The 16,717-nt window shown below is 38.0% G+C and overlaps 1 protein-coding gene across 5 annotated transcripts in view; it reads left to right on the forward strand.

Moving 5' to 3' along the window:
- The first annotated feature begins 361 nt into the window (after positions 1-361).
- LOC127411921 (probable E3 ubiquitin-protein ligase HERC4) overlaps positions 362-16,717 on the forward strand; it is a 32,137-nt gene continuing 15,781 nt past the window's right edge. For all 5 annotated transcript variants that reach the window (XR_007892363.1, XR_007892364.1, XM_051647828.1 and 2 more), the window contains exons 1-9: positions 362-555; positions 3,993-4,287; positions 9,017-9,176; positions 10,301-10,377; positions 10,615-10,836; positions 10,917-11,008; positions 13,160-13,290; positions 13,832-13,992; positions 16,036-16,112. Coding sequence is in view for 3 of the 5 variants with exons in the window: in XM_051647828.1 (XP_051503788.1) it covers positions 4,062-4,287; positions 9,017-9,176; positions 10,301-10,377; positions 10,615-10,836; positions 10,917-11,008; positions 13,160-13,290; positions 13,832-13,992; positions 16,036-16,112 (1,146 nt within the window). In the remaining 2 variants the exon portion in view is untranslated. The remainder of the gene's footprint in view (positions 556-3,992; positions 4,288-9,016; positions 9,177-10,300; positions 10,378-10,614; positions 10,837-10,916; positions 11,009-13,159; positions 13,291-13,831; positions 13,993-16,035; positions 16,113-16,717) is intronic.

Genomic DNA, 16,717 nt, shown 5'->3' on the forward strand with positions numbered 1-16,717 from the left:
ATGATCGTGCGAGTTAGCTAGCTTGTGATTAGCAGGTAAAATGTCCTCATCCATTAGATTTTATAAAAACATTTAAAATAATAATAAACGTCTCCACTACATGTTTTATAGTGAACGAAACGCATTCAGACAACATCACAAATTCAATCGAAAATTATCTCGAGACTTAAAGTAAATAATATTATTTGCAATCAGAACAGCATATTAAAACTGAATGAGTATTTTGACGTGAATTTTTTTAGTTGTGATTAATCTTTAATAATATTTGTTTTATTTATTTATTTATTGCTTTTAATTTGTTTTATTTTGTTTACTGTGCGTCCCGCAGGAACTCCTCACACACCCCCACCGTCATATCCGGTCTGTAGAAAACGCTCTAGAAGATTACAGTCGCTTCGTGTTCATTCCTCTCTGTGTGTATTTAAGCGCGCCCTGATGCTGGCGCTCTTTTGGGCTATAACGACATTACAGAACTGCATCACCTCACATGTCACAGTAAACACTTAAACCTGTGCTGGACACGTTCACACGAACTCTGATCTCACTTATCAACAGGTAAGATAGAAAGAGACAGATGCATGACTGACTGACTGACTGACTGACTTACACGCATGCTGCTGTCATAGCGCTGTTGTTTATAGGTGTGTCAGTGTGTGTAATCGTGTTCTTTTAGAGTGGTGTGAGTGGACATTCCCTCCAAACTGTATTTAAATTCCAACTGTTTTAACGGTCATTTTAAATGTAAATGTTTTACACGTCATAATAACTGACCTCAGTGTATGTGATTAGGGCATTTAAATCTAAATATGAGTCACTGGGCCTGAAGTTTGATATTTAACATGAGATATTTTTATTCAGGTGGGATCATAACTCACGTTCACTTCTAATTTATATTAATAGTCTTTGACTGTCAGCTGTGTGTGTAATATGCAATAACTGTACTTACTGAACACACCTCCAACAAACTGGAGCTTTCTAGAGCTGATTCACTTCATGTATTTAAACTGACTCTGAAGGCTATTAGCCTAGTCATTTTTGTAACCCAGTGATTACAAACAATTATTAAACCTGTAATATTCCTTGTCAGTCCTATGAGCCATCTGAATTACTTTGAGGTATATTGTTTTAGTATTCATGTTAAACCTGTTAATTTAAGCAGAACTGGTAAGTGCAGACAATATGACATTTTGGACCTCCGTTACTGAAAAATAACTTGTATTACATTCATTTTGTTAAATGCTTGTGTGATAAATTTTACCACCAGTGTCAGTTCATTAAAGACCCCATGAAATGTTTTGTCAAGAGTAGTTTTCCGCTGCATCCAAATAGCCATACTTTCCTATAGAGGTTGACCGATATATCGGTTTTACCGATTAATCGGTGTCGATAGTTGCTTTTTGGAACTATCGGTTATCTGCAAATATCTATGTTGATGGTTCCTGTTAGCTTTTTCGTAATTTCGCCATTTCAAAATAATCGTCCTGCGCTATGCACCAAATCTTAATTTTTCTGGTTACTATTGGGATTTTGTGTTGAACAAAAAAACTCTTTGGCTTTGACCGCCATAGTAAAGAATTTTATTTTTTTTTATTACAGTTTTACATACTGTAAATCGATTTTAAAAACTATCTGCCGATTAATCGTTTATCGGCCTTTCCCACCACCTTAGTTATCGGTATCGTCAAAATCCACTATCGTTGACCTCTACTTCCCTACTAGATAGTATGCCAAAAACAGTATGCAATTGTAGTAGTATGTCAAATCCTCAGTATTCATGAAGCGATAAGCGACAACTACGCGGATGACCTACTATTTCTGGTGAGATTCTGAAGAGTGATCGACTGGACACATTACAATCCCATAATTCCCATAAATCCCGTTCAAATTGCTGGATTTTAAAGAACAGCGGAGAACCGCGAGTCAGGCGGCTCTTATAAGTGATACTGTATATATTCCAAGAAAGTTGTTCCTTGTGCTAAAATGGTGTTGTTTAACAAAACCAGAGTGGATTATTTTTGCGGTTGTTGTTATTACATCATATATTCACAGGTCAATACCTACATCCCCGGATGAAGTATGACCGAATATTTCCATTTGAAAACAGGAAGTTGGGTTTGGACATGTAGAAATACATGTCCAGTTTTTAATTTACCAGTAGTTGTCAGTTTGCATTAGTGCTGAAACGATTAGTTGACATTATTGACAACGTCGACAAGAAAACATGTAATTGTCGAATAGTCGTTTGATCTCATTTAAAGCAATGACATCATTTGAAACACTAATGATGATGCGCGAGAGCAGCACTGCCACTCGCACCTGAATGAAGAGAGGAAGAAAACGCAGCTAACGGTCCAGACGTACTCTAAATCTTACAAACAGCCTTAAAGGTGAGGGAATTATGGTACAAAAATACAAAATAAGTAAATACAGAAGCAGTGACGTCCTGACGTAAAATAAAGCAGAGCCGTACCTGACGTTCCGCTTGCGCAAAACGTACCTGCCAGAGCATCAAATAGGAAGCATCCTGGCGTTATATCTTAAATGCATCCTTTATTATAAGTTAAAATAATAAGGAAGCGGTTGTGTAAATAAGCTCAAACTCTGAAACTGGTATGTCTCTGTGCGGTCAGAGCCGCTTATGTGTCGCGTGAAAAACAGCGAGTTTCAAACGTCTCCCGGCTGATAAACCCTCTCGCGCGGAGACGTTCATCCCTCGCACCCGCTAGCTGCAGCTAGATTATAACATGATGGCTCGCGACGTAGTGAATAATATTATACTGTATGTGTCATGGTGTGTATCTTATTGTAAAGAAAATCGGCGATATGCAGCTCTATTAAGATTTTTTTTGTTCTTGTGTGAGTTAAAGATGGATCTAAGTTAACAAAAAGGTGAGAGTGTAGTCTTAGCCCATTATACAATGCAAAATAGTTTTTTTTTATTTGTCTTTTTTGGTTCATTTTCCAATATAAATATCTAAAACTCCTTACGTACATTTACTTTAGGAGCTATACTGCAGAAAAAAAATTGTTATCTGAGAATGTTGAATATAATGTTTAACATATCTAAAAATCCTTAAAACAAGATACATTTACCTGAAAAGCATCATATAAGATATTAAGACTTTAAAATATAAAGTATATTTTGTTTTTACTGCACTGGCAGAAGTGATGAACAAGTGAAAAAATACACTTATATTCAAGATACATTATCTGAAAGCAAGTCTAAATATCTTATGTTTCTTCTCAAGTAAATGTATCTTGTTTTAAGGATTTTTTTAGTTCTTGTTTTAAGGATTTTTAGATCATTTTAAATGGAAAACAAAACAAAAACGCTTGATGATAATAGGATTTTTTATTTTTTTGCAATACATTTTTTAATTAATTAAACTTGATACAAATTCAAGTATTCAAGTATTTTTTTTAATTCAGTGAAAGTTATTTAGAGGTATTTTTAAAAGATGATTTTGTCCTCTTTATTGTTAATAAACATGTTTAATACAACCTTTTAAGTCCAGGCACAAGCTGAATAGTTGGTTAAGAGCTAACGATTAATCGTTGCAATAATCGACCGGATGGTCGAATAATTGCTAGATTAGTCGATTATCAAAATAATCGTTAGTTGCAGCCCTAGTTTACATGACAGCCCGTTACTAGTCAGAGGCTGCTATTAATAGGAGGGAGTGTTTTATTGAACAAAATTTGGACACGCCCATGAGTGCAAGATGAGTCATCAATATTTTTAGTCTGTTTTTATAGGGAAAGACTGTACATTTTAAAGCCTTACATCTGCTAAAAATGAGTTGGTCAACTTTTATTTATACTCTAGAATATAGATGACCTCAGACCTAACATGCATGGACTAAAAGCCAAAAAAATCTGATTTTGATTTCATGGGGTCTTTAAATGTTTGTTTGACATTTTATAACTAATGCCAGTTGAAAAAGTGCATCTAGTTGCTTGTGTATTAAAGTGTTTTGCTTTGACCTGAATAGGTGTGTATGTAAAGCTGTTGAACCTGTAAATCTTCGTGTACAAAAGAGTGGCCATACAGGCCTGTCGTCATGCTGTGCTGGGGTAATGCCTCGTATGGGCAGCTCGGTCTGGGTGGTATAGATGAGGAGATAGTGCTGGAGCCGCGGAAGTGTGAGTTCTTCGAGGGCAAGCGTTTACGTGATTTGGGGTGTGGCAGACGTCATACAGTCTTTCTGCTGGAAGATGGAACTGTGTACACCTGCGGATGCAATGACCTGGGCCAGCTCGGGCATGAGAAAGCTCGCAAGAAACCAGGTAGGGCCAGAGCGAGATTTGGGTCAAACATTGTACTAGTATTAAAAAAACAATGTGTTGCTTGGCTTTTAATTTAATGACCAGTCAGTTTGGGATCACCTGTTACAGGAAGATTAAATTGATATTAAGTCAACATAAAACCATAAATTGACCATATTTATTACTTCCTTAATATTGCTTTAATCAAAACGTAATGACTTGCTCCGCCTATGAAATGACTTTCTATTACGGCTTAAAGGAATATTTCGTATTCAATACAAGTTAAGATCAACCAACAGCATTTGTGGCATAACGTTGATTACCACAAAAATTAATCGTCTCTCCTTTTCTTTAAAAAAAAAAAAGACAAAATCTGTGTTACAGTGAGACACTTACAATGGAAGTGAAAGGGGCCAATTTGTAAACATCAAAATGCTTACTGTTTCAAAAGTATAGACTCAAGACGTAAACAATGTATGTGTTAACATGATTTTAGTGTGATAAAATCACTTACTAACCGCATCTGTGGAAAGTTATAGCCAATTTTACAACCATAAACTCTAAAATGACCATAAAAACAGCAATTAACAGCTCAGGAAATAAGGTTTTAACAGAATAATTAATGTAAGTGCTTTTTATTTTTTATTTTATTTTTTTGGGATTTTCTCCCCAAATTGGAATGCCCAATTCCTAGTCCTCGTGGTGGCGTAGTGACTTGCCTCAATCCGGGTGGTGGAGGACGAATCTCAAGTCAAGTCAAGTCAAGTCATAATGTATTTCTATAGCACATTTAAAAGTAACAGAGTTGCGCCAAAGTGCTGTACAATAAAACGTTGAACATATAAAAAGAAAGCATTAAAAGAAAACATGCAGCGTACAAACTGCATTAAATAAATTAAAAAATACAATCAGAAAACTTCAACATAAAACACTTAAACTAATCTTAATCAAAAGCCAGAGAGAACAAATAAGATTTAAGAGCAGATTTAAAAGTGGCTAGTGAAGGAGCAAACCTCACATTTACAGGCAGACTGTTCCAAAGTTTAGGTGCTGCAGCAGGGAAGGCCCGACCACCCTTAGTTTTACAGCGACAACATGGGACAGTTAAGAGAAGAGGACCTAAGTGCTCTTTGGGGAGAGTAAGGAATCAGAAGGTCACTAATGTATTTTGGTGCGACACCAGATAAAGCCTTGTACACAAAAACAGCAATTTTAAAATCGATTCTAAGCTTTACAGGAAGCCAATGTAAAATCGCTAAAATGGGAGAAATGTGATCCCTCTTTTTTTGTTCCGCTAAGAAGTCTCGCTGCAGCATTTTGGACAATTTGCAGGCGAGAGATCGCAATTTGAGGCAGGCCACAGTATAGGGAATTACAGTAGTCCAGGTGTGATGTTATGAGAGCGTGGATTACAGTCTCCAAATCTTTCGGGGGTAGAAACTGTTTTAATTTCGCAACCGATCTCAGATGAAAGAAACCGCTCTTTACCACTGTACTGATTTGTTTCTCAAAATTTAGTGACGAATCAAATGTAACCCCAAGATTTCTTACATGAGGTTGAACACTGGCAGAAAGAGAACCTAAATTAAAAACAGATGGAGACCTGGAGGGGCCTAAAATCTGAATTTCGCTTTTGCTTTCGTTTAATTGCAAAAAGTTATTAGCCATCCAACATTTGATCTCCTCAAAACAGTGCGTCCAAAGGATAACTTCTGTCAGTTTTAGCTGGCAGATAAAATTGTGTATCGTCAGCATAGCAGTGGTAGGAGATCTTATATTTCTTAAAAATGGCACCCAAGGGGAGCATATAAAGTGAAAAGAGAAGAGGGCCTAAAATGGACCCTTGTGGCACACCGCATAATAGGTTAACCGACGAAGAAGAAAATTTCCCAATGCTCACTGAGAAGATTCTATCTTTGAGGTAAGAGGCCAACCACTGCAGGGCAACACAATGAATACCCACCACCTTTTCCAACCGATGTAATGGAATACTATGATTGATTGTTAATAATGGCTGTTACAGCCGGTCTCAAGGTTACAAACACTTCCTTGAAAAGACAAGTTGAAATGACATCGGACTCACAGCTGGAGCATTTAGCCTTTGCAACAATATCAGCTAGCTGAGCAGAGGTAACTGGATGAAAACAAGTTAGCGAATCTGTTGGTGAACAAATCAGAGGGGGATCATACGTTGATGGCTTAATGGAAGCCTTGATCTCAAAGACTAGCAGCATCAATCACTCTCAGATTTGTTACAGGAAAACCATGTGACAACATCAGATCCAGTATGTGCCCCAAATTATGAGTAGGACTAAAAACTAATTGTGATAGATTTAAAGATTCAACGAGGCATAAAAACTCTTTCACCAAAGGATTAGACGGACAGCAAAGGTGAATATTAAAGTCTCCTAGAATCAACAGTCTATCACAGCGAGACACAATATAAGAGAGGAACTTAGAGAATTGCTGAATGAAGTCCTTGTTAAATTTCGGAGGCCTGTAAACCAGTGCACATAAACAGGACCCCCATGTTGATTCTCATTAACTGTACCTCAAAACTGGAATACACATCTGTATGTAATTTTTTGTAGCAACACCCCCACCATGACCAGAAAGTCTTGGAGTGCTAAAAAAAAAAGAGCACAATCCGGTGGAGAATGTTCACCAAGAGATGATAATTCATCCAGTTTCAACCATGTTCCAGTCACAAATAAAAAGTCAAGCGAATTCCCAGGCCACCGCAAGTCCAGTCCAGTCCATCCAAACACAAGGCAGCGAGTGCCGAGCCTCACCCGAGGTAAGCCGATGTTTTAGTGGATGGCAGGCAGGTAGGCAGGCGGCAGGTCGTTCAGGTGCTCCCCAAGACAAGCAGCTGATCATCCAGCCGAGAGCGGTCAATCCTAGGCCGCCACAAGTCCAACAAACACAAGCAAGCGAGTGCCGAACCTCACCCGAGGTAAGCTGGAGTTTTAGTGGATGAAAGCAGGCAGGTAGTTCAGGCGCTCCCCGCAACTAGCAGCTGATCTTCCAAATAGGGTTTCTCCGAAATATTATATAAATGCCGCATGAAACTGAACAAAGACCAGACCAGAACTAATTTAGAAGTTTAAAAGGATCAAGCCGGGGAGCAGCGTCAGTCAGACACACCAGCGTACACTCCAACACTCAGCATCACCTAGACAAAGCCTGAGCGTACATCGCGAGGCAAACACCACATGATGCACACAACAGGAGACAACATTGCCTCCACGTCTGAGACTGTCAATCCGCACAGCTTATCACGTGGCTTGTTGAGCGCGTTACCGCTGAGAGGCTTGTGTGGAGGCTTCATGCTATTCTCTGTGGCATCCACGCACAACTCACCACGTGCCCCTCCAAGAGCGAGAATCACATTATGGCGACCACGAGGAGGTTAACCTAACGTGACTCTACCCACCCTAGCAACCGGCCAATTGGTTGCTTAGGAGACCTGGCCGGAGTCACTCGGCACGCCCTGGATTTGAACTTGCAACTCCAGGGGTGGTAGTCAGCGTCTTTACACACTGCGCTACCCAGGACCCCTAATGTAAGTGCTTTTATAAAATTATACGTTTCAAATTTCTGCCTTTTAAATTCTCCAAAAATTGGCCCCATTCACTTCCATTGTATGTGTCTCACTGCAACCTCGATTTTTTTTAAATTTATTTTTTAATAAAGAAAACAAGGATGTTGAAGTTATTTTTTTGTGGTAAACAACATTATGCCACAAAGTCTGTCAATTAAGCTTAAATTGAATTGAACCTGGAATATTCGTTTAATTTACATAAACTAAATTAGACTGCCAGAAAAGTCAAATCTGACAAAAAGGATAGACCAAAAGCCATCAGTTATATATTTATACACATATATACCAATCAGCCACAACATTAAAACCACCTGCCAAATATTTTGTAGGTGCCCCTCGTGCCGCCAAAACAGCGCCAACCCGCATCTCAGGATAGCATTCTGAGATGATATTCTTCTCACCACAATTCTACAGAGTGGTTATCTGAGTTACCGTAGACTTTGTCAGTTTGAACCAGTCTGGCCATTCTCTGTTGATCTCTCTCATCAACAAGGCGTTTCCATCCACAGAACTGCCGCTCACTGGATGTTTTGTGTTTTTGGCATCATTCTGAGTAAAGTCTAGAGACTGTTGTGTGTGAAAATCCCAGGAGATCAGCAGTTACAGAAATGCTCAAACCAGCCCATCTGGCACCAACAAAATTGGTTTGTACCAATGGCACAGCCATTGAGCAACATATTTCTACTCCATTTCACAGAGATACATGCAGTCTGGTCAGTGTGACATTGACTGTTGTTCTAAAGGGCTACAAACACTGTCAGTTCCTTCCAGAAATCAAATGACCTCTTACACAACGACCAAGATGTGTCAAGTATGACTATACACAATGGATAGAGACCATTACATCTGAAACATGTTGCATGTTGCACTGAAAATCAGTTATGTAAGTCAGGGTGTTTTACTATTTTCAAAATGTTATATTGGCATGACTTTTACAAACAGGATTGCCAAAACCAATACAAATAACAAAGACTATAACTATACTATTATGGTAATACTGTGCAGTTAATATATGAATGTTGCTGTAGCTGAGGCAGTACAATGAAAAACAAATACAATATATTGGCCAGGATTCCATGTAGGGCAGTTGTGTAATTCACTGGGCCAAAAGTTTGATTGTTTCTTATGTATTTTTCCTCTCTCTAGAGCAGGTAGTGGCTCTGGATGCTCAGATCATTGTGGCCGTGTCTTGCGGTGAGGCTCATACACTCGCTCTGAATGATAAAGGGCAAGTGTTTGCATGGGGTCTGGGCTCAGACGGGCAGCTTGGCCTCACAAATATAGAAGAGTGTGTCCGTGTACCCAGGTAAAGAATCTGCAACTCCTAATGTAACAGCAATTACCCACTGAATGCTGCAATAGTATTGTTTTGCTCTGAAATGTGTACCGATAAATGTATTTTCAGTGGCATTGTTCACCTTTATGAGGGCATTATTTTTCTACCACATTACACGCAGCGTTTCATCCATTTATGTCATATGCTTCAATTGAATAAATGAATTGAAATGGTCACTACAGTATCTTAAAGGAATATTGTTCCGGGTTCAATGGAAGTTAAGCTCAATCGACAGCTTTTGTGGCATAAAATTGATTACCACAAAAATCATTTCGGCTCGCCCCCACTTTTTCTGTAAAAAAAAAAAAAAATCAAAAATCAAATTTGCAATGGAAGTGGGGCCTGGGTAGCTCAGCGAGTATTGATGCTGACTATCACCCCTGGAGTCGTGAGTTCAAATCCAGGGCGTGCTGAGTGACTCCAGCCAGGTCTCCTAAGCAACCAAATTGGCCCGGTTGCTAGGGAGGGTAGAGTCACATGGGGTAACCTCCTCGTGGTCGCTATAATGTGGTTTGTTCCCGGTGGGGCGCATGGTGAATTGAGCGTGGTTGCCGCGGTGGATGGCGTGAAGCCTCCACACGCGCTATGTCTCCGTGGCAACGCGCTCAACAAACCACGTTATAAGATGCGCGGGTTGACTATCTCAGACGCGGAGGCAACTGGGATTCGTCCTCCGCCACCCGGATTGAGGCGAATCACTATGCCACCACGAGGACTTAGAGCGCATTGGGAATTGGGCATTCCAAATTGGGAGAAAAAGAAAAAAAAAAAAAAATCAATGCTTAGGGCATACAAAGAAAAATACACAGTGTTTCCATCGTCATATATTGTGAATAGAGGCCGATAACAGAAAGAAAGTTTTGCCTCCTACTTATGAGTATATCTGGGGTATTCTGTTAAAAACTGTGGCATTTTTGCTCTGAACCCTCATTATTTTCTGACCCTTATGTGCACCTAGAAATCCAGTGTAGGCAAATGTTATAAGTTGATAAATCATAGTCCACAGTAACTTACTAGCACGGCTTAACCACTGAATTTCTGTTGATCATTAAAATTGCCTCTTTTTTTTTTTTTTTTTTTTTTTTTTACCTCAGAACTGTCAAATGTTTAACAGAGGTGCACATTACCCAGGTGGCCTGTGGATATTGGCATTCTCTTGCTTTAGCCAGAGGTTTGTTTCTTATTCAACTCAGTATTTTTGTATATTATAAGGCTATGTGACACTGCCGTAACAAATGGCAACTTTCAACGGTTGTTGGGTTTTGTTGGATCAGTGTGTTAACCCTGTTGGCATTGGTTGGGACAGTGTGAATCAGCCTTTAATGTATATGAAACATTACTATTGTTCCAGAATCTGATGTCATGTTTGCCCTAACTATGCCACATTATTCCCAAATACTTATTTTAGGAGGACAGATTTTCTCCTGGGGCCAAAATAAATATGGCCAGCTGGGTCTTGGGACACAGGGAGCTTGTGTCTCGACCCCACAAGTCATTCAGTCTTTACAGGGGGTTCCATTCAGACAGATATCTGCAGGCGGGGCGCACAGCTTTGGGCTCACGCTGTCTGGAGCCGTTTTCGGCTGGGGACGAAACAAGTTCGGCCAGCTGGGCCTCAATGACAATGATGGTAAAAGAACGACTTTAGTCATTCAGTTCAGTTTCTTCAGGTTTAATGATTTTGAATGTGGGATGCATGCTGTTCTTTAGATCGCTATTTCCCTGCCTTACTGAAGACTCTCAGGTCCCAACGGGTCGTGTATGTTTGCTGCGGAGAGGACCACACGGCAGCCCTGACGAAGGTATGTATTGTTTGATTGTGGCAGTATTTGTTTTAATATGTTGAAGGATCTGAAATAAAGCAAAGAGCTGCTCAAGTCCATGCGTTACAGTGATTTTACAATGGGCAAAAGATGTCGATAGGCTCTTAACCATTGTATAATCACGGTTGCAAAATAGTTACAACTCTAAGACCTCGTTTACACCTGGTATTAAGATGCATCTCAGGTGATCCGATCACATGTGGTCAGACGAAACACATCGCTGTTTACACCTGGTTGCATAAATGCATCTCCAGTGACCACTTGTGTTCCAATTTGGAGGGGAGGGTCTCTGATTTCATGACGACATACATCAGTCACAATGTCAGTGTGTTGCATGACATTAAAGCACAACAAAGTAAAAAAGACAAAGAAAGCACAAAACGGCATGCTGTTTCTCCCAGATGCGGTTGAAATGTAACCCTTTAAGCTTGGACGAGAAAATATTAATAAATATAGTCTTGTTCAACACAAAATAGATATCGTTTGAAAGCTTAGAAGCACTACTTTCCAATGCATGTAGGCATAATGATCAAAACTTTTTTTTATTTTTTTTTTATTTATTTTTTTTAATTTTGCAGATAAATCAGAAGTGTTCCATCTGGATAATTTATAAAAATAATAAAAATTGCACTGTATATATTATTGCAATCAGTAAAAACATTAAACTCCTCAATTAGCAATGTGTCATATGTTGTTGGAAAGCTCTCAAAAAGTAGAAATCAACTATAATTATATGTCTTTGACAATTATGTTGGTGTTGCTTGTATGCCACGTTTTCGCTTATATCTTCACAAAGTATAAACAATACATAAAATGTCACATATCATTGCTTAGAGGAGGTGATTATCTTTCAAACAAGCCCACACACAAGGTAATCGGATGCATAGATCATTAGATAATCCACACGAAGCACAATGTTACATATGGCCACCAGGAGATGGTGCCAAATACATGACACAGACTCAATGATGACTCAAATGACACAGAATGAAACTCATTCTGTGAAATCTCATTACTAAAATCATGTCTGCATGCTATTCAAACCTTTAGTTATTGTTGTGTTTGCATGTGTAATTAGTTCTTATGTACAATTATTATGTTTTATTTGTTTGGAGAGGCTTTTGGACACTATGATCAATTATTTTTGTAATGCTACTTTTGATTGCTTTGTCGTATCAACACAAAATTTCTCAGTTGACATGATTGGGAACAAAACAAAAGCAGTTTTTTGGAGCCACCTTATTTGTACCCAGAGATATATAATGTAAAATTAGAAAAATAAGAGGGGAAAAACTAAATTTTTGGCTCAATTTGTTTGTGATTTTTCAGCAGTTTCTTAGGCTGAAAGTCTCAGAATGTATCATAATCTATATCATTAAAAAATTTAAAAGTTTTCTTTACAGTGATACCAAATACTTGACCCACCTTGTTTTTTTTTTCAGAGTCTTTAATTTTGGGTATGCCACTGAAACAGGAAATCTTTAAAACTCCCACAGAGCTTAAAAGGTTAATCTAAGCACGAACACAACATTTCAAGCAGAATTATCTGTTATTTCAGTGGATTTTCTGTGTTAACCTGAGCTTCAGATGTTCGTGCTTGTCATCGGTGTCCGTGCATGTTGATATCAGACACACTGGAGAAGATCTATGAAGTTCTCGTGCTTGTGTATGTATCCGCTTTTTTGAATTTCCAGATTTGTGTTTTTTTTTCATTTTTAAGCTGCTTGTAACTGGTAAAGTGTAAACTGCTGTTTTAGCGCAGTGGTTGATTGACAGGTGAGGGGTGGTGCTTCACTGCTGTCCGGGAAGCATTCAGGACGGATTAGCCTTTACACCTCAAATACGATGTGGTCACATGCGTTTTTTGACCACATTCATTTGTGGTTTTTGTGATCAGATCACCAAAGGTTTTAGACTCCTTTTAGACCTGTATTTAGGGACCACATGTGATCGGATCACCCAAAATGCATCCTAATACCAGGTGTAAATGGGGTCTAAATTCGGTTAATTCTCATATCCGCAGCTAAAGTTTAAAGCTGTTGTAAACGACTATAAATGTGCCGCCTTTCATGGCTTTTTTACTTTAATAAAATGGCATAATGTAATTTTTGTTACTAATTTTTTTTTTAGGAAGGCGGTGTGTTTACATTTGGAGCTGGAGGGTACGGCCAGCTGGGACATAACACTACAAACCATGAGGTGAACCCCAGGAAGGTGTTTGAACTCATGGGAAATGTGGTTGCACAGATAGCTTGTGGTAGGTATGTATCAAACTATCCATATTTGAAGTCTTAAGTATTACGAAAACACAAAATGAAGCATTGTTTTCAAGCGTGTTTAAAGTGGAGTTCAAAGCTGCACTTGACACTTACATTGACTACCTGACACGAATCGTGAATGCACAGTCTGTGGAGGACGAGAATTTAAGAGATTTAATGCGCATTGCAATGAATAATAAACCTAAGAATGCATAACTCTTTCAATTAGTCAACCTCCCACTTAGACTTTGTGAAATGTTTAATGTTACTTGAATTGGTGCAATTTTAGTGCTTTTCTATCTAAATACTGTGTAAGGCTTTGTTTGGAAATTGTTAAAAAAGCATTATTGTTGTTTTATTTAAAATTTCAGCACCTTCAAAATCATCGATTAATCACGATTAACTATGAAAAATTATTAGATTAATCGTGATTTTTAAAAAAATAATCGACTGACAGCACCACTAAAAAGTAATTTCTGAGAACAAATGTTATGAATTGAGTCATAAAAACCACAAATTGCTTCTGTTTTTCCCTGCATGCAAGGCAGCACACTTTGGCGTTCATCCCCTCATCAGGAAAGATTGACTCGTTTGGTCTCGGGGGTAACGGACAGCTCGGAACCCGCTCTACCTGCAACAGGACAAGCCCAGCCACCGTGAAGGGCTGCTTGCGAGCACATACTGACCCCATGCCGATGAATATCGGTGAGTTGACCTATACATTAGACCCTTCTAACAGCAGGACAAGTACACAGAATTACAGGTTGACTGATATATCTGTTTGACCGATTAATCAGGGCCAAATGTTGCTTTTTGGAACAATCGGTCACCTGCAAAAATCTATGCCGATAGTTGACGAAATTTATTTTTGATACCTCCAGAATGGTTTAGTTCTACAGTATAACAGCGGCCTCTTCAGGTGAAATAAGTAATTAATAAATACATTTTATCCTCACTTCAATGCATATTTTGTTATTTTGATTCAATAATCAAGTGTTGTAAATTGAAGCGAAGGTATGCATAGAAGAAATCTGAATATATGGAAAAATGCCCCGTCAGCACACACATCGGTGTTTCCAACTTAATATCTTGTAAATTATAATAAACCTTATTCCTCATTAAACCCTTCATATATAGTGAATATATATATATATATATATATATATATATATATATATATATATATATATATATATATATAGGCTGTTAAAGGCTTAATTTGGCAAATGTTGAGTATTGTAATGGGGACTCTCTAACAGAGATTCTTCATAATTTCAAAATAAGAGTCCCTTGTGTGCTTCAGGGTTGTTTATAGTTAAAAGTCCCACATTATGCACCAAATCTTTTATTTTTTCTGGTTATTATTGGGATTTTGGTTAAACAATAAACTACATCTGGGATTTTATTAATTTTGGACACTTGTAGCCTCAATGTGTCCGTTTTTGTAAGGAAAGACTAAGAAATTAGTCGATTAATCGTTATCTGGATTTTCCACCGCTATATTTATCGGTATCGGCAAAATCCACTATTGGTTGACCTCTAAATAGAAGTCCATACTTGAGATAACAACTCCAGTGAGTCACACTGGCCCGATTAGGACAGTGTTGACTAGTTTCTTCTTAACCCTGTAAAGCCTGACATATGAAAAAACTGTCAGAAAATTGTTTTTAGTACCGTTAGACAAACTATAAAAAGAAATCGTAAAAAAAGAAAACCTGTGCACATTTGTTTTTATGTATCATGTTTGATACATTAGGCTTTAAAAGTCATTATCCTCATGAGGCCCAGCAATTCATTTTTGTGTAGGACATTTTGATATTTAAGTTTTTCTACAGTGGTAAATTTGGGGGTATTATCAGGACTTCCTGGGCTTTTCAGAGCTACCAAATGTTTGAGAGTTTGTCCATGAAAATTCCTCTCTTTGGTCTATAAATATGGATTGAAATGTATCATAGTTCAATTCAGCTCATCAATACAATATTAATAAAATATTCTTTTTTTCAGTAAACAGTTTTTATCATATGTATTTTATGCACCAAACACTATATTGACATTTAAAAAAGGGAAATTGTAAAACTATTTTCGCTGGGTCTCAGAAACTTATGGTAAGATGACATCATAATAGCTTGTAATTTATTTATTTATTTATTTATTTATTGTGGTGGGCATGAATGTAATGTAATGGTGATTAAGAGATATGCCTTAAAAGCCTCTTGTATCCTATGTGATACTTGGATTTCAAAGGGGGATTTTCAATCAAATAATATACAAAATTTGATCCAAGCACAAGTTGCTTATATTCAGCAAATACTCATTTTAAAACATCAGTAACAATATAATCATTACTGTCTCTTTTACTTTATTAAAATAAGCTGTCATTTATCCCAACATAAGTCACTCTGCGCGCTAGTCTGACACCATTTTAAATAGATCGATGTAAACATTGAAACCACTTTTTTCACAAATAACCACTAGGTGGTGCCATAAACATGTAAAACTTGCATACCATATGTTGTTTGGTTTGTAAGCTTGAACAGAGAAGGAAACAGGAGCCATCAAACGTTGTGTATCATATTTGAAACACACTGCTTTATAGGTTTAAAGAAATATAAAGTCCTTTTTAAGCCCAAAGTGATTTGTTGCACTAGCAAGATTCGGAATTAGAGAATTTGTTTTGTATATTAGTGCTTTGTTCACTATTAAAACATTATGGTGTTGTTTCAAATCTGATGGGGTTGTCTATTTCAGAGTCAGAACAGAGTTACTGTGTGAAGAAGATCTATGCAGGAGGAGACCAGAGCTTCGCTCACTACGCTTTACCTCAGGTACAAGTCAAGAGTTAAACTTAATGGTTGTGAGAGGCTTTCAAGTTCTTTATATACACTACAGAACTCAATCTTGTCTCCTTTGATGTTTTGAGTCGGCGACAGGTCTACGACGAGAAGTCTCGGATATCACGATGAACGGTCTTGTTGTGTGTGCACTCCTGCTACATGTCAAGACGAGCCCCAGATGCTACGACAGTTTTCAAAGCAGCTTATTATCTAAACGTCTTGTCGTCAGGTGTGCACACCATCCTGATGAGCGAAAGACCGACAATGTGCCACAGCCAATTAAATATTGAGAAAGCGCAAGAGGAGGGCAAGGTATTAGGAAGCAGGAGACAAAAAAATATTAGAATATAAAACACCACCCACATATCCCTACTCGTTGTTTTTATTCTTTTTTTCCTTTGCAAATGGAGCCAGTAAGCACAAAAATGGGAGAGCCGTTCTTTTATGTTTGTTAACATGTTATCAAGAATACACTGCGCAATTTTGTGAAATAATTTTGTCATCTTAATTTAAAGATGCATAAGATGCATTTCGTTAAAGGCAGCTGTTACGGCTGAGTTTTCTCCGGTTACGTGCGTACGTGAAGGGAAATAACT

This window comes from Myxocyprinus asiaticus, chromosome 21 (genome assembly GCF_019703515.2).
Source record: "Myxocyprinus asiaticus isolate MX2 ecotype Aquarium Trade chromosome 21, UBuf_Myxa_2, whole genome shotgun sequence".
NCBI lineage: Eukaryota > Metazoa > Chordata > Actinopteri > Cypriniformes > Catostomidae > Myxocyprinus > Myxocyprinus asiaticus.